Source organism: Leopardus geoffroyi, chromosome C2, assembly GCF_018350155.1.
Source record: "Leopardus geoffroyi isolate Oge1 chromosome C2, O.geoffroyi_Oge1_pat1.0, whole genome shotgun sequence".
Lineage (NCBI taxonomy): Eukaryota > Metazoa > Chordata > Mammalia > Carnivora > Felidae > Leopardus > Leopardus geoffroyi.
The window spans coordinates 94318445-94344534 of record NC_059333.1 but is presented as its reverse complement, the minus strand read 5'-3'; the positions used below and the strand labels follow the sequence as shown (position 1 = coordinate 94344534).

Below are 26090 nucleotides of genomic sequence, written 5' to 3'. Positions count from 1 at the left end.
TGTTTTACAATCAGTACAGCGGAGACAAATGGGTAAACAGTTCTTGGGAAGTTTGCCCGGGAAACAGAAAGATACTCAAATGAGAATGGGACCGGTGGTGAAAATAGAGGCTGCAGCTATTATTGCTGAGCAACGTTACATAACAGCTCTTTTTACGACAGAATCCTATTTAGAGGCTGGAGCTCGGGTCAAAGATAGAGAGGTAGGTTGGTCAAGTGTTGGGTTTGGGAAACTCATCGTGGGGCAGCTGGGTCTCAGGGCAGACTCTTCGGCATCCAGGTGTAGAAGTGCACAAGTTGTGCACAGATGTTGAGAGAAAATGGTTACCGCAAGCTGCCATCCAAGTTCTCTCTACCCCTCACACATAACAAGGCCGCAGGTGTCAAGGGACTGCGGTCATCTTTTCTTGGAGATTTGGGGTAGAAAGGAGGAGAGAGAGGGTAGGATTTACGACTGAATTTAAGGAGTGATTCAGTAATAGATTTGTTCGTTTTAAATTTTTTTTTTTTTTAACATTTATTTATTTTTGAGACAGAGAGAGACAAAGCATGAATGGGGGAGGGTCAGAGAGAGAGGGAGACACAGAATCCGAAACAGGCTCCAGGCTCTGAGCTGTCAGCACAGAGCCCGATGCGGGGCTTGAACTCACAGACCGTGAGATCATGACCTGAGCTGAAGTTGGACGCTTAACCGACTGAGCCACCCAGGCGCCCCTAGATTTGTTCGTTTTAATAAGTATTTGTCCAATGTGTTCTGTCCCAGCGTTGCCCTAGGTGCTGGTAGGTGCTGGCAATGCAAAGATGAATGCGACTGTTCCGGCCCTGAAGGAAGGAGCGATCGAGTTGGGGAGCAAAACGTGGTTTACCAAAATAAAGAGGCTGTATTTATACATGTGTAGAGCCACAGGAGAAGTGCTTGGATTGCAGGATATGTCCGTGCCCTGGGAGCGCAGGGGAGGGGTGGACCGGGAGTGGAATAGGCGGGCAGGAAGACTGACCTGGCTAGGAAGGGTGTCTGTGGGGAGGCTGAGCCTGAACAGACACCTCACTTGAAGGGAAGTCTGGGATTATTACTCAGCTTTGCGTATCAGGTAATCGGGTTCTGTTTTCTGAAGTGACGCTGCTCTGTAGGGATAGTATATTCAGGAGAGCGCTAATGTTAGCGGTGCTCCAAACTGCATCTGTACATTCTACCCTCTCTTTTCTGGCGCCTTTGCTCTTCAGTGTTCTTGTCAGTGCATCTTTTTGTCCTCCGATGCATCCAGTGTGGCTGTGTGTCCCATGATGTCCTTCAGAATTACTGACCCCATAGAGATGCAGAGTGGGGGGACCTCTCCCCCAGAACTACCTTCCAGCAGCACAGGCAGCCACCCCTGCTTCTGAGGGCCTGCTTTCAGCTGTAAAAAAAAGGCGTGAGTTTATCCAGGTCTGTGGTCTGGTTTGACAATCCTCTCTGCCTTAGGTTTGCCAGTTTCGCTCACTACAAAGGCTTCTGAAAAGTCATAGCCTATGCATAATCTCTGTCTCATAAAGGAAAATGTTGATGCTATATTATCAGAGGCTGTTGTTATATGTGGCACCCACGATAATTACAGCATATGACATGTAATTATGACAGCTCTGAGCTGTCTGGGTTGAGAGACACTTCAGAATTTAATTAGCCAAAGGCAATAATAATGAGACAAAACGTAGGCCGTATCCTTCAAATGGGAGAAATTGAGCTGCCTTCAAAAAGGAGAGGATTAAGGGAGAACACTGGAGTGGCAAAGTTGCATTGCAAAACAACGGCAATTTTAAACTCTACGGTGGTTTTAACATTATGACTGTTTTCAGTTTACTGCAATGTTTGACCGTCTGGCTGCACTGTAAACTCCAGGAGAGCAGGGACCGTGTCTCTTTTTCACACCACGCCTGGCGTCTGAGGTAGCACTCGGTAAATCCTTCAGAATGGGTGAAGGATGAGTGAAATGAGCAAATTTAACTCGTCTAAACCAGGGCTTGGAAACAGGCTACTTGTTGCATCTGTCATACAGGCCTCTCCACCCCCCCCCTTCTTTGTAATTGATACAATTATTGAAAAAATAATTAGGTTGCCAGTACTTAAAAATTGGAAGATTTACATAAAATTCTGGATCTTTCTATGTATCTGGAAATCCCAGAAGATCTGATGACACTGGGCTGGTCTTCCCGTTTGGCAACAATGACTGGCAGAAAATGGCAACTGCCCGCGTTAGATGGGGACCGTCTTTCTCAGGCCCCACTCTGTCCACTTCACTCGGTTTCCGCACTCGCCCGGGTGCTATGGCCATCCGAGTTGGAACCTGGAAACTGTCAACCTTTTTACCTTTGAAATTGCATCCTGTGTTCACGCAGTTCATGTTTTAAATAGAGCAAAAATGTTTGACTTTTCAGGCACACTCATTTTTGTATCCTACTTACGAAGTGATTTTCAGCCTCTTAGTTTTCTACTTACGACTTGTGAAATGAACTGCTGTGGGCTTTGGTTCACCTGGCTTTGTGGGAGGGTTTCAATTATATGTCTTACAAGTTAGGACCCACGTATTGTTTTCTTTGGCCTCTGCTTTTCGGTGAGCAGAACTTGGGCCCCCAATCAGTGCCACATTGAGAGCTCACCAAAGCATCGGAAGGGCAGAAGGAACAACCCGGCGCCTTGGTTTTTACTGTTTACAGACACAGACCAGTTAGGGACATTAAACACAGATGCAAGCTATCATTGTTCCAAGGGCAGAGATGCAGATACTTGCGTTTATAATCTTGCTTTTCAGTCTCCAAGAATTGAGGCTTCCTTAAATACTTATTGAAATAGAATCTTTTCAAAGCAGACTTTTCCTGGTTATTACCTAGATGAGGCATTTCATACCATTTCTGTATTAACTTTCTCCTTGGATAAGATTAAATATGATAGTTTTCCGACCTCTAATGTCTATTTTCTTTTGCAAATGTGTATGTGTCATGTTAAATGTGATGTGACAGCCATTGCTGTATCACACAGTGCAGTAAAAATAATATATATACACACACAGAGGAAGCAAAAATCCGTCTACATGTGTTAAGACATATGTTTGCATATAGCCATTTTCGTGTTGGCAGACTTTTCTCTTTTTTGTTCAAATGATTGATTTTAAAAGTAAGATTATATAGAAATGATACATACAAGACAATAGTGAGCAAGCTGCATAAAATTAGTAACATGAATCTTTACGTTCCAAATGCTTATGTAAAAATTAAACAGCCTACGGAGAAGCCAGTTGCTCAAGTGACAACAGTATTGTAACTAGGTTACAGTTCTGGGTTTAGCTACCTTCAGACTACATTTATTTCCCCATTTAAATTGGGGTTGGCCAGAGTTAGGTGCCTCTTAGTAATTTTCCAGCCAGCTCTACGTTTCGAATAAACTGAAGCTGAACTGTAGTGGGCCTCCAGAAAAAACAGAATTCGTGTGCCATTTTCGTGTTCATTCCTACATCGCTATTGCTTCTCTGCCCTGGGCCTTTTTCCTTAATAGGCGACCATCAGATCAGATCATTGCTGGAAGGGAATGTGTTTTATGGGCAGCAGGTGTGTTTGGCGTGATCATTAATTGGAATAATTTGACCCTGCCTCTCCTGGATCCACTCTTTATTGCCCATTTCTTGCTCCTTGCGGTAGAGTAGGTGTGCGTTTGGATAAAATGGATAGCCTCCATTTAGAAAATTCCTTTGCTAAGGGTTTCTGCTTGGCAAATAATTGGGCAGTTAAATGGAGACAGCAACAGAGCTGGAGCGGACTGTCTAGCTTTGGGGGCAGGTTGACGAGAAAGTATATATGTCAGTAAAGCTGTCATCAGGGTTCCATTGCTATTATTTTCAAGACATGGAAATTAAATCATGTGAGCCAAACTTTAGATTTGGAGAGTAACGGACTTGCGCTTGTTACCTAGTTATGTTATGTGACTTAATTTTTAAGAGGTATCGTTAAAATGTTCTCGTGTTTTCTGAGTAGTTAGAAAAATGCAGCACCGACTGAAGTGTGTTACTACTTCAGACAGAAATTTCTTTGGTCTTTGTGGGAATGTTGAGTTCTAGCTTATGGGAGAAACTGTGACACACTGAAGCATGTGCTTGCTTTGCTCAGGGATGTTGTTCGGTAGCTGAACCAGCCAGAGTCGTGTACCTCATCCATCTGTCCTGATTTCACCGTTTTAATTTTTGTTTTGCATTGTCAGAATGGGCCTGTTTGAGACCCATCTTCTCCTTACCTTGCAAAAAGTCCATATGAAGAGTATCTTTTTGGAATGACTGTTTTGTTGATGATTTATTTGGTGACTTTAGTCATGACTGAAAATAAAAGTAATATAAAATGTGAATATACTAGGAATTACGAAGGAATGGCAGCCATAAGTTTCTTTTGGGGGTTGTGATGGGAAATCAGACCTTAGGCTTATGTATACCCTGTCTGTGAATAATACCTATTTTAAAGACCCAGGGAATCCACTGAGGGTGGAGTTGGGTGATAGAGGACATTATCCCTTAATAGGTGGGGGTTCACATCCAATTTACTTCTCAGGAGTCTCCATTTTCTCTTATTTATTTAGATTTTTAGAGAGAGTGAGCTCATGAGCTAGGGAGGAGCAGAGGGAGAGGGAAAAGAGAGAGAATCTTAAGCAGCTTCCATGCTCAGTGTGGAGTCTGATTAGGGACTCCATTTACAACCCTGGGATCCTGACCTGAGCCGAAACCAAGAGCTGGACGCTCAACGGACTGAGCCACCCAGGCGCTCCCATGTTCTCATTTTTAAAGTCGTTTCCTCAGGGTCAGGCACTGAAGAGTTTTCCCACTTTTTTATTGACGGCCTTTGCACATCACTGCTTCTTCAAGCTGCCTTGGGACTTCGAAGGGCCTCTCTTCGGGAGACCAGAAGGTAGGCACTACATACACCGGCTTGACCTGCTCCACCTTTGGACCGGAGCTTTGTTACAGAGGCTCCTTCTGTAATGATTACTCCAACTAAGGGGCAAGTGTGGGATAAAAGATTCTGTAAGTTTGCCTTTTCCAGAGAGTTCAGTGCCTTAACAATGTAAAAGATTCATTAAAAGTCAGATATTTGACATTGAAAGAATTCTAAGTATCTGAGTTTTTGGCATTTACTTCAATCTTAAATGTTACTTTGTAAGCTTACTGATCACCAGAAGGCTTTTGGTCTCCACTATGGTTGAGTGGATCTTTCTTAGTGGGCAGTATGTTGAATTGTTGGAAACAATGGCTTTTGATATTTTGATTTCTTTGTTCCCTTTGTGGTGGAGGAAGGGGGGGGGGTGAATGATAACTGCCTGAGGGCTTCTTAGGTGCCCGGGGGAGTTGGTGCTAGGGGCTTACATACCTCGTTTCATCCAGTAATCATACACCCTGATAAGGTGCTGATCATTTTTACAGACAGAACTGGTGGCAAAAAAGGTTAAGTACCTGCAGCTGGATTTGAATCCATTTAGAACCTACCTATCGAAAAGGGTGTAGAGTTGCTTGGGTTAGGGATGTCTCATTGTCTTCTTGTTCAGGTAAACAGTTGGGAGAGACCTGGGACCAGTTTTACCTGATAGTCCATGATAAAGTTCATTGGGAAGAGTATTCCTGTTATCTTATATGATGATGTTCACACGAGCTCTGGAAGGTGGCAGTGATTCTGGGCCTGGAGCTTCTGAAGCTTGCAGGCCACGTGGTAGTGGTGGTGTCTGAGGCCTGGAGGAGGAGCTGGGAGTGAAGTCATTTTAGGCCCAGGTCACCAGAGCCCCTCCCTTTCTTTCCTTAGGGGGATAGTTCTTTCCCTGAGATTTGCAGCAGAGGCGTGGTTCCCTCTGGGGTCACAGCTGTGGAGAGAGACAGTGGTGACCAAAGAAGGGAAGCAGGGGTTCCTTGTCCCAAGGAGCAAGGAGATGACCTTTTTGTCTGCCCTCTTTTCCTCCCAAACCCGGCCTTTCGTTTTCATTCAAAAATTACATCACCCCAGAGGCACAGTTTTTTGTGTTTGAAGAAATCTAACAACTTCTTGTAAGACTCGAATCTATTACATTGTTTGTTTTTCATTCTGAATTTATGATTGTTTCCCTTAACTGAGGTCGAAACTGCAAGCACAGAACACCCCAAGTTTATTCTCCAAGGAGAAAGAAAAGGGCCACTTTGCTCCGTGAGCATTCCTTAGATCTCTCACCTCTGCTTACTCTGATTCTCAGGGGGAATACAGAATTAAGTGTCATGCCGTATTTGTACCATGAGCCATGAAACGGCACCCATTTGCTTGCCAGTTCCTCGTTTTCTTTGTTTCAGATTGATGAAGGGCTTCTTGGACTTAGTCTCTCCTCAAGATGTTAATTATATGTTTCAAAATCATGTGTTCTGTTAAAAATCACTTACGCATAGCCTTGGAAAGAGAACTGGAGGCAGGGAGTTGCTTCAGGGGTGCAGAATATTGTTTTGGAGGCCTTGGGAAATAAATCTTAAGAGTTAGTTCATTTACCACCAAGACATATTTAGTCAGTGTATATAAACAAAAGAAGTCACAGTGTGCCTGGACATTATTTGTCCCAGATGGAGTTTAAACTTGGCTCATTATACTGCACTGATGTCATGGTGCATAAACTGGCCCCGAATCAGAGCCGCGCATTGAATCTGCTGTGTACTTGTATGTGCTGAGGGCGGGTGAGGAGGAGGGGAGGGGCCGGCTGGAAAATCTTTGTCACATTTTTCCTCCGTTGTCTGCAGAGACTAGTGTCAGTCCTGAATTTGGACTTGGTGCAGAATGAGGGAAGAATTGGAATAATCTGTTCATTTGTACAGATCGGTATGTGTATGCACTCGGGGATATCATTATTCCAAGACTAAGAGTACAAATGCTCTGAGCTTTCCAACAGTTGCTTACAAAGCTCTGATATTAAGATCTAGAAAGGAAAATCTTAAAGCATTTTTGAAGAGCGTTTTTCAGTCTGTTTGTCTTGAAACCTTAAATCTGGACAGTTTCTTTAAACTTTTTAATGGTTTTAAGCATCCAGCTGTATAATTCTGTTTCCCTGGAATGTATGGTGGATAACCTCTCAAGCTACTTGCTTAAGTGTTTAAAAAGGCAAATGCCTGATGCTCCTTGGAGAATGTGGCCAAGTTTAATTCTTCCTGTGTGTTTTGAGAAGGCAGCTTGTGGGTCAGAAAAGGGTCTTCTGGAGTTCTGAGCAGTTAATAGGAAATTTCCACATACTGTGGTGTTACTTTATTACTTTTTATTGCTGACTTTCATTATGATAATCTTAATTAGATGCATTTCCAAGTAATTCAAACCATTTTGTAGACGTAAAGGGCTTAGATTTCAGAACTTCTGTGAATGGATTCCAAAGTCCCTGTTATTGCCTGAATCCACGGAAACTGAACAGACACCGGAATGCGAATGAGTTGGGAGGTGAATTTTTAAGGAAAGTCAGAATGTTTCTCAAACAAAATCTGGTCAGAGGTGAGAATTGGCTGGTTTTAGATTTTTTTTTTTGAGAAGATCAAATGCAGATTCAGTTAAAAAAATTAAACATATATTTAGATATTATATATTAATATATATATTATATTTATATATTAACATATAATATATTTATATATTACATATTAATATACATAATATATTTCTATATTATATATTAATATATAATATATTTATATATTATGTACATTAATATAAATATATATATTTTTTGTTCAGAGGCCACATTTTTTTCTTAGAGGTTTGTTACTGGTAGAAATTTGAAGACAAGAGGAATTAATAGTTATTTATTGAGTACATATTATGTGTAAGCCTTGTACCAGGGCTGCATTAGGGTTGCTCTTTTCCTTAAGTGCACATAATATGAGGTATTATCTCTCGTGTGTGTGTGTGTGTGTGTGTGTGTGTGTGTGTGTGTATGAGTGTGTGTATGAGTGAGGAAATACAGGGCCAGAAAGGTTAAGTGCCTTGTGTAGCAGAGTGGGACTCAAGTGCCATCTATCTGGTTTGCTCTTCTCACTGTGCAGCTTGGTTATCTTGGCTGATTTTTTAAAATGAACTGAAATTAAAATAAGATGAGCAGAGAGTGACTTAACTACTCAGTGTTTACACGCTAGCATGTTATTTAGAAGACAGCTGTGGCCTGAGTTCCATTTCATTTTACCTCACCATACAGTATGGCAGGAAAAGACACTTAAACGTGTAGAAGAAGTATGTGCCATTGTATATTTATTTTTTTTAATCTAAAATTTCTTAAGATTGGTTTATCTAATTTAAAGATGGCACTGTAGGTGTGATATGGTTTTATCTAAAATTCTGAGTCCTTAACTTATTCTTCAAAACTTTTTGTGGATGTACGGGACGCTGAAAGGCAAACTTTAACTTCAAGATTTAAAAAGCAAATGGACTAGTGTGAAATGGAATTCTTTAGGAATCAGCAAGTAGATGTTTTGGGGAGATGATTCACTTTGGGCCCTCGAATCCTAATTCTGTTTCCCAATATCCTACCAGTCCTACTTGTCCTTTTCTTTTCTTTCTTTTTTTTTTGTTTTTAAATTTTTTAATGTTTATTTATTTTTGACAGAGAGAGAGAGAGACAGAGCATGAGCTGGGGAGGGGCAGAGAGAGAGGAAGACACAGAATCCAAAGCAGGCTCCAGGCTCTGAGCTGTCAGCACAGAGCCCGACATGGGGCTCGAACTCAGACCACGAGATCATGACCTGAGCCGAAGTCAGACGCTCAACCGACTGAGCCACCCAGGCGCCCCTGTCGTCCTTTTCTTGTGGTGCGAAAACCCACCAAAAATGTGGCAGGTGGATGCCTTATCTACTGTGACTGCCTGGTGAGGTGACTGGAAATAAAGGAAAGGAATACCAGGTGGCTGTTGAACGCTCTTGGGCTTAGCTTTTTAGAGCAAAAGCCAAGAACCCAAAGCGAAGAAATAAAGGACAGAAAAAGTTGAGGAGGGAGGAGACACAAGACAGGCGGACGGTGGATGCCCAGCAGCGAGAGCAGGGTAGACACGGAAGTGGCAGCATCACAGAGGACAGAACTAGAGTGATGGGAAGTAGGAAAAACTAAAGTAGTTCTGGACTGCAAAACCATAGACCTCACTACACCTCCATGATCTTAAAAAATTCAGTGTTGGTAAAGAGATGGGGCTGAACGTGTCTGCGGCAGAGCCCGTGACCTGGCTAGCCGTATTTAAATGCTAAACCAGCAGTTGTTTTTGAAAACTTCAACTTTGAACAGCGTAATCCCTGAATGATGTCCCAGGTGGATGTTTCATTAACCTCTTTACTGGTCTCCATGTGCCCAGCGTCTCCCATATCAGTTTGAGGTCCCCACACGGGTTGGGGTTGTCTAGTAACGTTGCTTTCCCATTGGGGGGTTCTGCTCACAGGGTAAAATCCAGACTTGTAAGTGGGAATAACAAAGACTTTCCCTAGGTGGCCCTGCTCTGCAGTCTCGCCTTTACGCCTCTGTTCCCTGCATGTGTCATTATGGCCACTTCGGAATTCTAAACACATCCTGCCATCCAGGCCTCCGTGCATTTGCTTGTGTGATTGGTCTTTTGATTATCCACTTGCAGTCTCTCGCTCCCGCTTTAATATCACTCCCAACTTAACTTTCCCCGATTTCTCAATGCTTCCTTCAGTTTCCATAGCTCTTTGTAGCAAATAGTCTGATTTTATTACAGTTCATTGTATTTTCTACCCTTGCACCCACACACAAAGAGGACGTCCTCTTTCTCGTCTTGGCATCGTCAGTACTTTACAACATGCCTGGCACATGGTAACTACTCAGCAAGTAAATGCTTTCCAAAAATCAAGGCTTCAATGATAGCATTGAGCATCGATGTTAACTAAGTGTCATTGATGGAAAGTCAAGGGCTGAATAAGTGATAACATGCTGTGTAGTGGTGGGGAGGTGAAGCCCTCTCTGTTCCGTAAAATCCTTCCAAATCCCTAGAATAGGACTTCTTTGAATTCATTTCTGATTTTATGTTAGTGGGCATAAGATACCAGACAATAGGAGTGCCAATTTTGGACAATTGAAAACACATAAGTAATATAGAAAAGTTAGCTCTGTCATTAGAATATTTAATGACAAAATATTGGGCACTGATTTCCTGTCAGTTAGAAGGATGAGAATTCCCCTTGGGCACATTATTTCTTGATTATATCTTAGTGGGGGAAGAACAGTGTTCAATGAGTGACATGGCCAACATTGAAATAGGTTTAAAAATATTAGAATCTTGGGAATATAGGCAGTTAAATCTGTTTCTTCACTGACCTGGCCTTGAGATTTTTTTTTCTTTTTAATGTTTATTTATATTTTAGAGAGAGAGAGAGAGAGACCGTGCAAGTCTCTCTTGAGGGGAGGGGGAGGTGGGCAGAGAGAGAGGGAGACACAGAATCCGAAGCAGGCTCCAGGCTCTGAGCTGTCAGCACAGAGCCCCACGTGGTGATCAAACTCACGAACTGTGAGATCATGACCTGAGCTGAAGTCGGAAGCTCAACCAACTGAGCCACCCAGAGGCCGCTGGCCTTGAGATTCTGATAGTAGAGTTGTTTGTTTAGGTTCAATGCGTAGCTTACCAGACTTGCATGACATGAATTATTACCACATCAGTGTGGGTCACATTGCTCTTTCTCCGCCGATCAAAACTAGACATGAGGTGGCTGGATCTAAATGGTGGGGGACATTTTCGATTCAGTGTGCAAAAAGCACATGGTAGGGCTGGTTAGTGAGAAGTGGTCTGAACTGCCCATTCGCCATCAGTGTGGTCGGAACCCAGCCTGTGGACGTGGGGTGCGTGGATGGAATTGAGGGGGAGAAAGGGGTTGTATCTCACCTGATGGACATTTTTGAAAAGGATTAACCCCGAAGTAGTGATGACAAGAATCACATTTTGTTCTTAGTGAACATAATTTTCAACAAAGGAAGAAGCGTTCTATTTTTTCGCACTGAAAAACTGGGTGAAAAATTTGTTTATTAAAGTGAAAGAAAATTATTTAAAGTAAACATCATGGTGCTTCAAATACTCAAGAATATATGGTGGCTGTTACTTTTAGCTAGGGAAAAACTGTACTTAAGCGTACATAGAATTTTGGTCTTTTATATTCTTGAGTTTTATCTTGAAAGTCCTGTAGTTGAAACCTTAGATTCTGGCATTTGTGGCCCTCTTAAAAGAGGCTTTTAACCTAGTTTTGGCCATCTATATTACATTTTGCATTTTTTCCATTTAAGTTAAGGCTATATTTTTATTCTTAGCAAACAGCAGCTCTTTTTGTAATAGAATCTCTTTATTCAAGGCAGTATACAATTAAAGAGAGGAGAAATGTATGACTTCTTACAAGCTGCCATTGTATTCTCTTTATAGCCCTTACCACTATCTATAAAGGTTTTATTTTTGCTTAAACACTACCCACCCCCCACCTCTCCTCATCCCATGTAAGTTCTGTTTGTCAGCCTGGCAGAACTTTGTATTGTCTAAGGCTCTATTCCCAATGCCTGGAGGAATGCCCAACCCATTCTGGCCACTCATTGATACTTGCTAAAATTAATAGAGATACAGTAGTAATTTTTCTGAGGACACTTGTTTTGTGAAATGGACTTACTGAACTCTTTTGAATGTATATGTTTTCCGCAGGCACTGGCGTGATTTCAGTGCATAAAAGTGTCCTCCTTGGTTTGATTTCTCTTCCCTTGGTTACCTGTTAATCCATTCCTGCCTTTTTTTTTTTTTTTTCTTTTTGGTTAATCACAGATGACTTCGGGAAACATAGAAGCTGTGGTACAATCTTTCCAGGAGTCCTCTTTTATTTTTCTTATGCCTCCTCTTGGCCCATGAGAGTGGCACCTAGTGATTGTGATAGTCCGTCATTAGCTCATTGGTTCATCTTAGGATTCTAGGGGAATTCAAGGACTTGACAAGGGCTTTATGAGAATAAATCTTGCTCAGTATAAAAACAACTGTTTGTTGTTAGGTAAGGGTTTCCAACTGCCGTTTTGGGCAGTTTCTAACTGCTATATTGGCTCTGGCTCAGGGAGTGGGCTTAGATTTCCTAGAACAGAACTTGTCCTCAGAACATGTCTCAGAGACACGCCTTTGACCCAGTTAAGTAGTTCTCTCCTTATAGCTATTTATTAAAGTGTAAAGCATCTTCATGAAGAATTGACTTTGTGGCGCCCATGGCTATCAGAGCAGGGAATGCGTGTGTTAGAAGAGAAGAGCGTGCATTTTGGTCAGATGGGGCTGGATTCCAGTGCTAACTCTGTCATTTTGTAGTTTTGTGACTTTAGACAAGTTTCTTACCTTTCTTCAGCCTCAGTTTCCCCATCTGTATAATTTGGTTAGTAATACCTACCTGGCAGACCACAGGGCTTTAATAATAACTGTTTATGTAATTATCGAGAAAAAGCTGTTAAAAAGACTTGATAAAGTAGCCTGCATCATGCTGAGTTAATTTTGGAGCTATGTAGTGGTCTGATGAGGAGGCCAACTTTTGAACCTGCCATTCTTTGAAGAAATCAAACTATTAAAAATTTTGGAACATTGGAGAATTCTTGCTCCTTGCTTTAAACGGAACAAGTCCAGGGGTGCCTGGCTGGTTCAGTCCATAGAGCTTGCGACTCTTGATCGTGAGGTTGTAAGTTCAAGCCCCACGTTGGGTATTAAAATCTTTAAAAAAGAAAAAAATTAACTGAACAAGTCCTAAAGCTCAGGAAGAAAACAAAACAAGACTATTTGTCATATCAGTGTTACAGACCAAGCCCCAGCTTCACATCCCATGCAAGTCCCTGTGCCTTGACCCAGTGTATAAGTACTTTTGGAGGCTTCCTGGTCTTACATGTTTTTTTTCCTGCCAGCTTTGGATTCAGGTTTCAGGTAGGACAGCTGAGCAGATGAGGCAGTCAGTACTCTCCTATTATCTTCTAGTACATTTCTATTTTACCTGTCACATTTTAATCTTAGGACATTTTCTTTGTGTATATTATTCCCACAAAGATAATTATTGGTTATTTGCAGCTCATCTTTTCCCTTTTCCTGATTCGGAGCCAAGAGAGGGGACGCAGAAAATAAATGATGCCTACTTTTCAGTTTGTTTGAGGCCAGCTCTGGTCTCTAGCCCAGACACCAGGGTCTCAAAGGTGGATTGATGGATGGTTTGGGCCTTCCAGGGTCTGGGTGGAGCTTTGCCAGGATTTCTCTAGAGTTTGGGAATCTGGAGGGAGGGAGGGAGAGAGAGAGAGAGAGTAAGAGAGAGAGAGAGATAATTCAGAAAAAAAAAAGTGCTGCTATTCCTCTCATGTAGTCAGAAGTCATTTTTCCAAAGTTATTTGATATTCTTGGATAGAATCCTTCCTTACATGGAACTCTCCTGCAGCTTTTAGGTTATATCTTTTTTTCTGCCTAAAAATATCTGTTGAATAATCATAAATGCTGGCTCCAAGTGTGGAGTGTTCATTTATACACAAAACTGCTAATAGTAAGTAAGACCAGCCTCATAGAGATGGCAAGTGGAGAAAGCATCAGAAATGAAATGGGATCCCCTCTCCTAGCACAGTTTATATCTTGATTGTCTGGGTACTGGATTTAACTTGTAAGGAAGCTGCGAATGTAATGTCGCATCTTGGGTCAGTCAGTACCATTCTCCAGCAGAGGCTTTTGTCATGGACACATCACATGGCAGTGACCGGTCAGGGGGCTGGTCATTTTTTATTTGAGGCGTACATTGGGAATTTGCCTCCAGGAATAGTCTTAGATACTATTGATCTGGTTAACCAGCCACCCACAGTTTAAATTGCAGAAGTAGCTTTCCTTTTCCTCATCTACTGGGTAAGAAGCCTAGTTAGATTTATACCTTTTAAGGAAAGATCTGTTAACACCTGTTTCAGTAGTCTTGTTAGGCAAAGCTTTGTCATGATGCTCGGTAGCCTTTTAGCGAATAATATTAATTCTACCTCTTGTTTTATTGTTGGAAGATTTTAGAAGAATGGTCACTTATTTTTCATTGATTTTTGACAAACTTGCCTCTGGTTATCTTGGGCTGCTTGGTTCCTGTAGCCCTGATTTGAGACTCATCTGATGAAGCAAGCATAGCCTGAAGTATGCTCTTGTGATTTGATTAACATGGTTCTATTTTAATATCTCTGGGGACAAAGAATATATCAGTGGTTAAAATCTCTCTCTCTCTCTCTCTCTCTCTCTCTCTCTCTCTCTCTGTCTTTTCCTCCTCTGACAAGACACAGAATGCAGCATGAGTTGTTTTAATGCTGACTTTGGAAAAGCAGGAAATTCTTAGTGGACAAAAAATGATGAGGTTTGGGCAGTGATAGGATGTTTTACGTTATGCATTTCTGAGAACTTGTAATAGTTATGTCTGTCTGCTTAGTGGCTAGAGAGAGAAAGGAGGGAGGGAGGGAGGGAGCGAGGGAGAGAGAGAGAGAGAGAGAGAGAGAGAGAGAGAGAGAGAGAGAGGCTGCTATGATAGGAAAGGTTAAGTGCCAGGGAGCCTGCCAGGATGTGACTCACGCTCCTCAAGGCTGGGTGATGCAAGACAAGGCTGCTGCTGTCTCATTCATGTCTGTTGTCAGAGACAGGTCCCCGGGCACTGGTGTGTGTCAAAACTTTTTTTTTTTAATCTCTCCTTTATTGACAGTGAAAACAGCAAAGTGGTCAGTTGGCCTCAGGATCATAAAATGCCTCCTTTTATAATAACTCCATGCCAAGATGAATACGGTTTGCTCCAATAATGACTTTTGCTCTAAGAAAAATTGATATTGGGACACAGGTGATTTGCCTGGTTTCTGAGGTAACTTGGTAGATTATAATCTGGTTGCCATAGCAACCCAGCAGCAGGGAAAATTACAGGGGCTAAACATTTGAAGAGTGGTATTTTAGTAGGATGCTTAAAAGCTCTTTACCTATCATCTTTCTCCCTGAAGAAGCGGGGTGGGGGTCAGGAGTTGGCCTCCGTAAGCAGAGAAGGGATGGCATAAATGGCTTTTGGAGGCTGGGTGCCTCAGGGCCATTCTTTGAATTGTGGCCTGGTGTCAGTGACCGCCAAGGAACCGTTACACTCTTCATGCAATGTGATCAGCAGGTAATGGGACAGAATCTGGAACATACCCCAATTCAGAAATCCCTTTTCTTGCCCGGGACTTTCCATAATACTGGTGAAGTGTACTTTGAGAACCGGCATTCGGGACATGTTGTCTGACAGTTTTGAGAGTGGTGGAAGAGAGTACGTGAATCGGGGATTGTCAGAGAATATCTGGGGCAGAGTCTTGGTGTCCTTTGATTTTTTTTTTTTTTTTTTTTCCTCCAACTAACTAATTCTACAGGCATGTAGTATACGTCTTATCCCGAGAGGTTCCACATAAGCAAATGGTTTCTGCTGTATTACAGTGATGTTGGAATTGGTCTAAGGACTTTTAAAAAGACCTAGGGAACTTTCTTTGTTGGAGTGTCTTTTTGTATTCCATTGTAGTCGAGTTATGTCCTATGTTTATGTGAAAATAAAGTTAAATCAAAACTATTTTCACGTTAAGAATGACTTTAAAAGCTCAGTTTCAAGAAAGCAATTGAAATGTTTTAATCTCTCTATGGAGATCTGAAGGGATTTCCTTTTGAGTTCTTAAAATGGCACAGTGTGTTTACATTGGTGAGAATTTGAATACTTAAGACTGAAAGATTATTGACACAGTTACCGTACAGGAAAAATAAATTGCCTTGAAACCACCGTTACAATTCAAGATAATGAGAAGCACCAGGGATGAAACTTGGACTGCTTTTCCCTGAATCATCTTGTTTTCTCCAGCTAATGTATTTCCTGATTTAAATAATTACAATATCCCAGCAGTGTCTTCTGTGGGGAATTATTAGAAGAAGGAAAATATATGGATATTAAAGGTTTAGTTCTTAAAGATCAAACAGCTTTGATCTCAAACATTTTTACCAAACATAAATTATGGTACATAGAGTAAATAACGTTATTTTTTTCGGGTGAACATTATGAAAGCTTAATTTCTAAGTTAAAATAATTGTTTGCGATCGTTTTTCCTTTATGTTTTCCGACTTTCATTCCTTAAATAGAAATGGTTATCAAGCACATACTCTATGCCAGGTACAGTTTTGAATACTTCTTTTATGCCAGGCCTTGTATTTCTAGAGCTAATGTTAAAGAAAGAAGGACAGACCCTAAAATAATGGCTTAATTAATTGCAGTTGTAAATTCTAGGAAGGAGAAGTGTAGGGGTGTGTGTGTGTGTGTGTGTGTGTGTGTGTGTGTGTGTGTGTGTGTGTTTGCGCGCGCGCGCGACCGTATGGTGGGAGACCCATTGTCCTGAGAGGCAAATGCCACTTTTCTTTTGTTTGGTTTGGGTTTTTTTAGATTTTATTTTTAAGTAATCTCTACGCCCAACGTGGGGCTCACACCCACAACCCCAAGATCGAGAGTAACAACCCTCCACCGGCTGAGCCAGCCAGGTGCACCCCAGCAGACGATACTTCTTAAGCTGACAAGAATGAATAGGCATTAGGTGGTCAGGCAAGGAGTAAGGTGGGTGGTAGGCAGTGAAGGACGACAGGAAGATTATTACAGGCAGAGGGGACGGTATGCTTGATGGTTTCAATGCAGGGAGGGACAAGGCTTGCCCCGAGAGCTAGAAGATGAATACGACCCTGACATCCTTTCAGTTTCCAGAAATGTACAGTAATTATTTTAATAGTGTCAACCTTGCACATGATGATTTTCAAGTACAGGTTTTAAGCTTGGATTACATCTTTTAATTTGTATTTAGATATAAATTAGTGATTTTTTTTTCTTTTGTTACCTAAAGGAACTGGATTAGAGCTAAAACTGTAAGGCTCTTGAAAGAACATACTTTGCCATTGCTGTGCTTGGTCTAGTCTTGGAAGTTGTCTGCTAATATTAAATATTTATGTTCACTGACATTTAGATAATAGACTTAAAGATTTGAGAGTTTGAGGCCGATTTGTGATATTATCCATTTATTTTATAGTGTGTATCATTATTTCTAGATCTCCCAAACATTTTTCTTATAAATTGCTTTCTTTGTTTACACAGTAGAATCCTATAACCCAGGTCAGTAATGGACACTTGGGAACAGTATACAATAGTGTTTAGGCCAGAACTATATTTCTCTGTGCCATTTTCCTTTATAAGTATAGTTTCTGGTCTTTTTTCTTCTTTATCTGTTGTTTCTAAATTAGTGAAAGAAAAGAAGGAATTGTGTGAAAGAAAAAAAATTGAGTTTTTAGGGTATATACCATCCTAAACAACACGGGAGAATTCACTTAGCTAAATTCAAATGCACGTAATTCTCCCCCTTAAATTTGAACCAGGTCTAAGACGTATCCTAAGTTTTGTGTTTATACAGGATTCTGTGCCACATACTTCCTGTCTAGTACATAAATTCAAGTAATAAAACCGTTGAAGAGAAACCCCAGATGCTCTAGTATTAAATTGAAATTAATGTGTTATTTTGGCAGGTCATTCTCGTTCAAGTTAATCCAGGTGAGACTTTTACAATAAGAGCGGAGGATGGAACGCTTCAGTGCATTCAAGGTAAGGAAGTTTCTGTAAGCCTTCTAATCAGAGGGGTTTCTCCTTTATTTATTGTTTTAAGGAAGTAAAGTTTTTCTTTGTGTCTGCATGTTCTTTTCCAGAAGTAAAATTTATCTTGGATTTTTTAAAAACTTTTTTATCCTTCTGTAAAATAGGGTCTCCTTACTGCTGACGCAGGCCTGTGATGTGTAAGGGACAAAATCAAAGTGCCTCTGGTATTCTGTCGGCTTTTACGTGAATTAATTTAACTTGGGAAAGCTTGCAGTATGTTAATATATTATGGAATTTGGAAAATGTTGAGATTTTGAAAGACTTTAAATTCTCAGCTGAGAACACGAACTTGTTCAAAGTAGATAAAAATTTCAAATATATATTGTGATGCTAACCAGATGATGTTTTTAGAGGTAAAAAGTCTGTATGAAGTGTCTGTTATTTGCTACTGATTAACAGAGGACTCTAAAATTTAGTGGCATAAGACAACAACGTTGATCATCTCACAGTTTTTGTGGGTCAGGGATTTAGGCACAGCTTCACTGTGTCCCACGGCCCCGGGCCTCTCAAGACGCTGAAATACAGGTGGGGGCTAGAGCCACAGTCATTGGGAGGCATGGCTAAGGGTCAGTCTGTTTCCAGGCTGGCTTGAGTGGTTGTTGGCAAGATCTAGGTTTTTGTGGGCTATTGGCGGGAGGCTTCACTCAGTTCCTCGCTAAGTGGCTTCTGCACGTGGCAGCTGGCTTCATCAGAGCAGCAACTAGAGGGCAAGAGGGCAGTACTAGGTCCCGCCCACTCGAGAAAGGGAATTGCACAGGGTGGGAGCACTGGCAGGAGGGAATCATTGGAGGCTCTTTAAGAGCTGCTCGCCCCGGTCTTCCCTCTGCCCCTAGTAAATTATGTTCCTCCATATGCAAAATACTCCCTTGCAAGTTCTCTGTTACAGCATCAACCCCGAGTCCAGAATCTTGTCATCTAAGTAAGTTCCAGGTGTAGGGTGACACTCCTTGGGTGTAGTTCTTTCAGTACAGCTCCGAGGGCATTTCATTTAATTTCTAGTTGTGTAAGGCAATGCCTCCTCTCTATAGTTCACTTTGGAAAGAAATGACTTAGGTAGAGTTCCGTGTGGGAAGCTCAATCCAGATCTGTAGTTTGCCTGTAAACTCTACCGTGTGGGAGGACACTGTTTGTGACAGCTCTTCTTGGCAGTGATTGGGATTATAGGGATTTGCCTGTAATGGCAAATTCAATACTAGGTTATTGGCTGGACTAGAATCTGACCAGAGGCCTTATTTTTAATTTTCTGGACTTGTTCACCAGTATATAAATGAATGAAGGGAAATGCCCGTTTGAGTTTCCCATAATGAGCTGCATGGAAAAAGGGTGGTTCTTCTATTGCGTTGTTTAATAGCAGAGCATGCTGCTTTGTGGTTTTGCTACTTGGTTTTGTACCTATGAGAACAAAATTTAGGGGAAAAAACCTTCTATTTTTGGAGAAATGAGTGTATTTTCAAAGATTCAAGCCTAATGAATTTTAATTGCAGTTAATCTGAAATGACTTAACCATTCTATTAATGATTTTTACCGATTGCATTTCTCTGACCATTATGTTCCTGAAATTGATCTTTGGTGTTCTAAAGCATTTAAAAACTAAATCTAGGCTTTGGTGATGAACCATACAAAGAAACTTCAGGTAAAAGTAGAAAGGAAATAAATATATTAAAATAGTATGAGATACAGAATCTTCTATGTACTTATAGTTCTGTAATAAACAGATACTATCAACAAATAAAACCTCAAGATCCACTGTCTTTAAAAAAAAAAAAAAACCACTCTAGAAAAATTCGGTAAAAAATCATTTCACCTACATAGAATGAACCCAGTATTTTCAGTTCAGTAAGAAAGCACTTGAGCTTCTGGTCATGGTCACATCGGAGCCCCATGAATTAATTGGCAGGTAGACTGTGTTCCTCTACAACTCGAGTGTGTGCAATATAATCTATAAAAAGCAAATTGCTGAGTAGGTCAACATACATGAAATCCACTCTTTCGTGCCACCTGCTTTTATTCTGTGTCTAAAGTCTGTGCATGCATGCATGCATGCATGCCTGTGTGTGTGTGTGTGTGTGTGTGTGTGTGTGTGCGCGCGCGTGCGCGTGGCCATCTAGTTAGCATCTCCCCCACTTTTTTTTTTTTTTAGTTCATGTCAGTAACTGGTATACTCTGCCGGGAACGTTGCAAGTATATCACTCTGTTCACAATTGGAGCATTGTATTTATTCATGATGATACTTGGAGATAAGTGACATTAACACCTCTTCCAGTGATTTCAGGAATGCCTTTGACTAAAGCAGAGTTGTGGAGCCATTTATCTTTGGCTTCCCCAGCCTTCCTATCCTTTGCTCTCTTCTGAACCCCCAGCTACTATGGTTATCTACATGTGGGGCATGGTGGTACCTGGCCCAATTAATTGAAATGACACAGGATGTGAGAGACCAGGAGAGGGAACCAAGTGGTTGGGTAGAGCTTGGGAAGCCCTGGGGCAGCAGGATGAACTGCAGGAGCTGAAAGGAACCAGGAGCTGAAAGGAACCTGGAGTCCAGACCCAGGGACTGCCACTGTTGTATAATAGACGGTCCCTGAGCGTCCCCCACAAATAAGCCTTCTGTCGAGTTCCAGTGTAAGTGAATGCTTCACTCCACGTGGGTAGAGCATATCAACACAGAATGTGGGAATGAGCACTATATTTGTAAATTCCAACACAAATTGTAACATTTTTATCCTTTCACTGCAATTTACATCCCTGTTGTTGCTAATACTTATTTAGTTCTCAGGCTAGGCTTTGTATTCTCTCATTTAATGGATATGATAGTATGCATAAGGCTGAGGCTCATGCAGGTTAATCTAAATACACAAGATTCAAAAGAGGCAGAGTTGAGTTTTCACCCCTTGTATGTCTGATTGGAGAGCATGAGCTCCTTATTGCCTTGCTCTGTGGCTTTACATCAGGGAACCGCAGTAGTAGGACTCCGTTCCCTTTGGGCATGTGACAAGAGCAAGGTAGGTTTCTGTTCTAAAATAACAGGATTCTGGGTAGGATACCAGGATGAGTACTCAGATGGCCAGGATGAAGTACAGGTGGTTTGCAGAGCAAAAGCATGTGGTAGAGACTGGGTCTATGGAAGAAGACAGATGTCCTGCTAACGGAACTAAGAGCGGAGAGTGTGACACAGGAGTACTGATTTAGAATTCCTGAAATTGTTTCTGCCCAAAGTTAGGACTGGACCCAGAGTTGGGTTGGGCTGAGCCAGGTGGGGCTTCCAGTTCCAGCTGCTGTAAGAGGAGGAGGTATTAGGGGAGAGGACCAGTAATGCAGGAGGCAGCTTCTCTTGCTTACCTTTTAAAGACCTAGTAGGAAAAGATCTGAAAAGGAATTTTATTGTAATGCGGGGCTTCTGAAAGAAGTGTTTGCATTTTGCTGGAGATTGAAATGAAGAGAATAAAGTTCTAGTTGTGGTCTTTCAACAGCAGCCGGCAGGTGGGGAGGTGGTTTTTTGGGGGTGTTTGAGAGGGTGTTGGTTGTGGCCTTTCTGGAAAGTTTGAAGTCATAACTATTGCTTATACCACGGTTGAAACTGGCAGCTTAGTAACTTTGCTATTTCAACACTACTATTTCAGCGGGTTAGGGATTGCTGTTGGGAGTGGAGGGGATTAGGGGTAGGGAGCGCGGTTGGTTGTGAGGCTTTCCTGGAAACTCTGAAATTACACCATATGACGTCAACCTTCTTTACTTGAGTTTGCTAGCCTACTGATTTTCTCTGTAGGACATTTATGACATCACTAGAAAGACACCAGAAGCTCATTGTGATGCCACGAAAAGGCAGTTTGGCGAGTCAAAGCAAATCAATATAAAGAATACGGTTACTCGGGGGGGAAAACAAGACTTTGTTTTCATGAGAATGTCCTTGGTGATAATGAAGGAAGAAAAACACAGGAAACGTACAATTTGCTGTGAAAGCAAATTCATTTCTAATGGAATATTTCTCAATATTTTCCATGGAACATGAATCATAGGTCTTGAAGGGGCCACAAAAGGTCATAGTTTATTCTCACTTGGAGGCAGCAATGTACCTATGGCACCCTAGACAAAAGATTTTTCTTTCTTAGGCCAGATGAAAGTATAAAGAGCCAATTGTCAGGGGGAAAAAAGGAATCTTAGCAATCAATATGAAGTCTTGCCTTTGCTTAAATTCAGGAATTAATAGAGGGCAGCTGCGGGTCTCTCCTATTATTTTCATATCCATGTCTGGGCTGAGGTGCTGGCATCGCAGCCTTCCTTCCTGTCCACACATGCCATCTTTTTATCTGGGCCATTTCTCTGTTCTCTGTAAAATCCTGCAGCCAAAACAAATACTGCATTTCCTTTAGGGCTCTGGGTCTGTCTCCTCCAGGAGCCCTCCTGGACCACTCCATTCCATTATGACCTCTGCATTCCTGGAGGAGCAGGTAGAGGTGGCATTGCCTGGAACAGCCTGATGATCTGTGGGTACCTTTCTTTAGCTCTTGAATTAGACTGTGAACTCAGTTGTGACCCAGTGTCCTCACCCTACCTGCCAGCCGCGCAGCCTCTTTTAAGGGACTTTTTAAAAATGCTTTTATTGGGGCGCCTGGGTGGCGCAGTCGGTTAAGCGTCCGACTTCAGCCAGGTCACGATCTCGCGGTCCGTGAGTTCGAGCCCCGCGTCGGGCTCTGGGCTGATGGCTCAGAGCCTGGAGCCTGTTTCCGATTCTGTGTCTCCCTCTCTCTCTGCCCCTCCCCCGTTCATGCTCTGTCTCTCTCTGTCCCAAAAATAAATAAACGTTGAAAAAAAAATTTTTTTTAAATGCTTTTATTATTTGTATGTGAGAGAGAGAGAGCGAGCACGTGAGTAGGGTAAGGGCAAAGAGAGGGGGAGACAGAAGATCTGAAGTAGGCTCTGCACTGAGAGCAGAACGCCAGACACGGGGCTCGAACTCAAACTGTGAGATCATGACCTGAGCCGAAGCAGGATGCTCAACCGACTGAGTCACCCAGGCGCCCCAGCAGCCTCTTAGTAATTATTAACTAGATCCTTGACTGGCTCTGGCATCCCATTAGGTGTGATGATTTTTTAAAATGTTATTATTTGTGCTGGGAGCTTAAAAATGTTTAGTTCAATACTTTTTGTGGTCTCTAATGTCTCTGTAGAAGGACGTCCACTTTTCAAAAATGTTGGATCATTGAAGCTAATCAGTTTCCTTTAGAGAAACATGTTTAGAATCTCAAGTACTTTCATACAATATATTACAACTTCAGTTTTTATTTGTGTTTTAAGACTTATATACAAATCGTGAGCCTGAAGAAAACAGGTGGATGTCATGGTGATAGGAGAAAAGACAGATTAAAGTAAAATGCTTGGGAAACACCATTAATTTAATAAAGAATACTATTTAGAGATAACCCAATTGTTAATGTTTTCTGCCCAAAATAACTTAGACGCCTTTTACAGATGCGGTTTACTCCTCTCACTTGTGTCCAGGGAGTTGAGACTGTGAAACGACAGCAGAACGTGTGGTAGGAGGTGAACAGGAGACCCCTGCTCCGACGTGGCTGTAGCTTGGCTGCCATCAGAGTATGGAACGTTCCCTCCCCTACTTATTCTCTGCAAGCCTTCTTCAGTTCTGTGTCTCATTCTCCTCCTGCTGCACTGAGTGTGGGAACTGTCTCATTGATGAACACCATGCTCTGCTCGGGGGCTCCGTGAATGACACCATTGAGAGCGGTTCCACATTTCTGAATCTCCTCGATTGTCTCCCACCCCCCTCCCATCCTTGTATGATTCAGCACCCAGACCGCCACAGGGACTTTAATGTTACTTTTTTTTTTTTTTTTTAATTCCCTCATTTGGTGCCTTAAGTGCATTTATTAGACTTGTTTGGCACATTAAAACACTGACCTGTCATTCTTGTTAGGAATTTCATGACAGGTCCAAGGGGACTCTCGCTGTCTCTTGCTTTGTGTATCGAGAAACGACATGAGTGGTGTCAGAGCTGGGGTTTACAAGTTGAGGCAGACTATAATTTCACAAGCAAAGCGTCTATATGGTCTACTCCTTTAAAGCAGACTCTGCATATAAATGAGAAATTCTTGTTTTACTGGCTTAGAACCAAGGGAGAAGACCTGTGACAAGTGAAGTCGGTCTTCTGAGGTTGATTGAACCCTTGCCTTGGCTTACATCTGCAAACAAGTTTTTCATCAAAAGTATTTGCGTGGTTTGAGAGTGAAATTAATTTTATGTGAGTGCCTTACTTTCTTCTGAATCTTTGCAAACTTTCATCACATTGAACATGTAATTGTTATTGGACTATGTTTATTTGTAGAACGTATCATATATAAGTGGAAATTTTTTTTTTCATATTATAAGACTAGGATTTTGAGAGCCACTTTTCTGTGTGAGAAACTGCCTTAAAAACGCATTTCTTTCGCAATAGGGGCCTGGGGAACGTGGGGCGGGGGGCGGTTTGTGAGTGATCGCTTATCTGAAATGTTACATGAAGAGTTAGGCCTCACTTGAAAATCTTTTAGAATTGCCCAGACTAGCCCCAGTGTCCTGCGTGTCTTTCTGATTGATCCCAAACTGTATTCGGTGAGGGAGGGTCCTCAGTCCTTCAGTGAGGTTCTAAGCTGGGAAGGTCTGAGTTTCTAGGAAAACTTGGACTTGCTCCATCAGCTTGCTAGTCCATCGTATAGCTCTTAGATGTCAGCTTCCGGACAAAGCGGTTTTGCCTCTGTGTGTGTGTGTGTGTGTGTGTGTGTGAGAGAGATATTGGTCAAAAACAACTGTTAGCATTTTGGAGTATACCCGATCTCTGAAATGTTTGGGAGCTTTACTTTGAAAGTGATGATTTGGCTTTGCTGTCATACATAGACGTGCACAGACATATGTTGTGAACGGGCATTCCATAAGGGGACCTGCTAGGCCTCCTTCAGACCATAGCTTGCTGCTGAGCAACTGGAAGTTGACCAGTAGGGTCGTCTCCGCAAGGGCTGGCAAGTATTGATGGGCCTAGAGGAGAAAGTCCAGGTCATGGAAGGGGTGGGAGGAAGGTCTGTGATCGTCCATGCAGCTGTCATCATGCCAGGATTGAGTAATGTCATGCGACTCGGTTGCATCAGTGCCAAACTATGTCGCTTCCCAAGAGGTGTAAAGTCCGTCTCCACGGAGGTACCCAGTGTATCTGCTTCTTTCTGTCCTTCTTCTGCCCTTGCCAGTTATCTCGATTGTTTACATCTGTTCTTACATTTACACAGTTAAGACAAAAACTTCACCTAACGTTCCATCGTCGGACTTTCTTTGGCCTTTTTTTCTCCAAGGAAAGTTTTGTGATTTGATTAGTTAGCAGTTATAAGGAGGATGTTCTAAGAGGAAAGGCTATGTAGTGTGATCCCTGGTTGTTTGCTAGCTAATGCTTAATCCCTTAGCCTCAGTTTTTCTCTCTGAAAGTGGGGATGATACTAATACCTATCCAATACAGTTGTGAGATAATCCACTGTAAGGGCCTTCATCACCACCACCACCACCATTATCTAGCAATATACACAGGTTTGCTGATCTTTTTTTGTTCTAAGGAGATGTCGTGATAAATTGTGTGCAGGGACTTGATTATCTGACTCCTGGAAATCAGTGGAAGGTCTAGCCTTCATTTTACTGCCTACTTACTCTAGCCTTGCTTTCGTGAGGCTGATGGTGATGGCAGCAGATCAGACGTTTCTGACAAACGTTTATGGGAATGTATGTATTGTTCAGACGTAGGTTGTGGAGAAGACCACGGGCTCGCTGTTCCACTCATTTAAAGTAAGCTCTGCTGGGGCACCTGGGTGGCGCAGTCGGTTAAGCATCCGACTTCAGCCAGGTCACGATCTCATGGTCCGTGAGTTCGAGCCCCGCATCAGGCTCTGGGCTGATGGCTCAGAGGCTGGAGCCTGTTTCCATTCTGTGTTTCCCTCTCTCTCTGCCCCTCCCCCGTTCATGCTCTGTCTCTCTCTGTCCCAAAAATAAACGTTGAAAAAAAAATTAAAAAAAATAAAATAAAAAAAAAATAAAGTAAGCTCTGCTGTAGTTCAAGCCTCAGCTGTTGCTTTTCTTGGGGGTAATAAATAGTTAACTCTCAGAGCATGCCTGAGCAGCCATATTCAGACAGGCCTGTAAAGCAGTTCCTCTGGGTATGCCTTGCCTTTTACATTTCAATTAAATCCCATGCTACTTTCAAATAAAATAAAATGTATTTTAGACTCCACACCCAACGTGGGTCTGGCACCCCTGACCCTGAGATCAAGAGTTATGTTGCTGTACCACTGAGCCAGGCAGGCATCCCAAATTTCATGCTACTTTTAATCTTTATTTCGTGTGTCCTGCTTTTAGGCAGTACCGAAGGGCTGTAAGGCATATGGGTAGATCTTTATGGGCTTTG

At 42.1% G+C, this 26090-nt stretch overlaps 1 protein-coding gene across 6 annotated transcripts in view; it reads left to right on the top strand.

The window, feature by feature from the left end:
* FNDC3B (fibronectin type III domain containing 3B) overlaps positions 1-26090 on the top strand; it is a 359057-nt gene that overhangs the window by 81210 nt on the left and 251757 nt on the right. For 3 of the 6 annotated variants that reach the window (XM_045502966.1, XM_045502964.1, XM_045502965.1), the window contains exon 3: positions 17536-17611. The exons of the other annotated variants lie outside the window; for them this stretch is intronic. In XM_045502966.1, coding sequence (XP_045358922.1) covers positions 17536-17611 — 76 coding nt within the window. The remainder of the gene's footprint in view (positions 1-17535; positions 17612-26090) is intronic. 6 annotated transcript variants of the gene reach the window in all.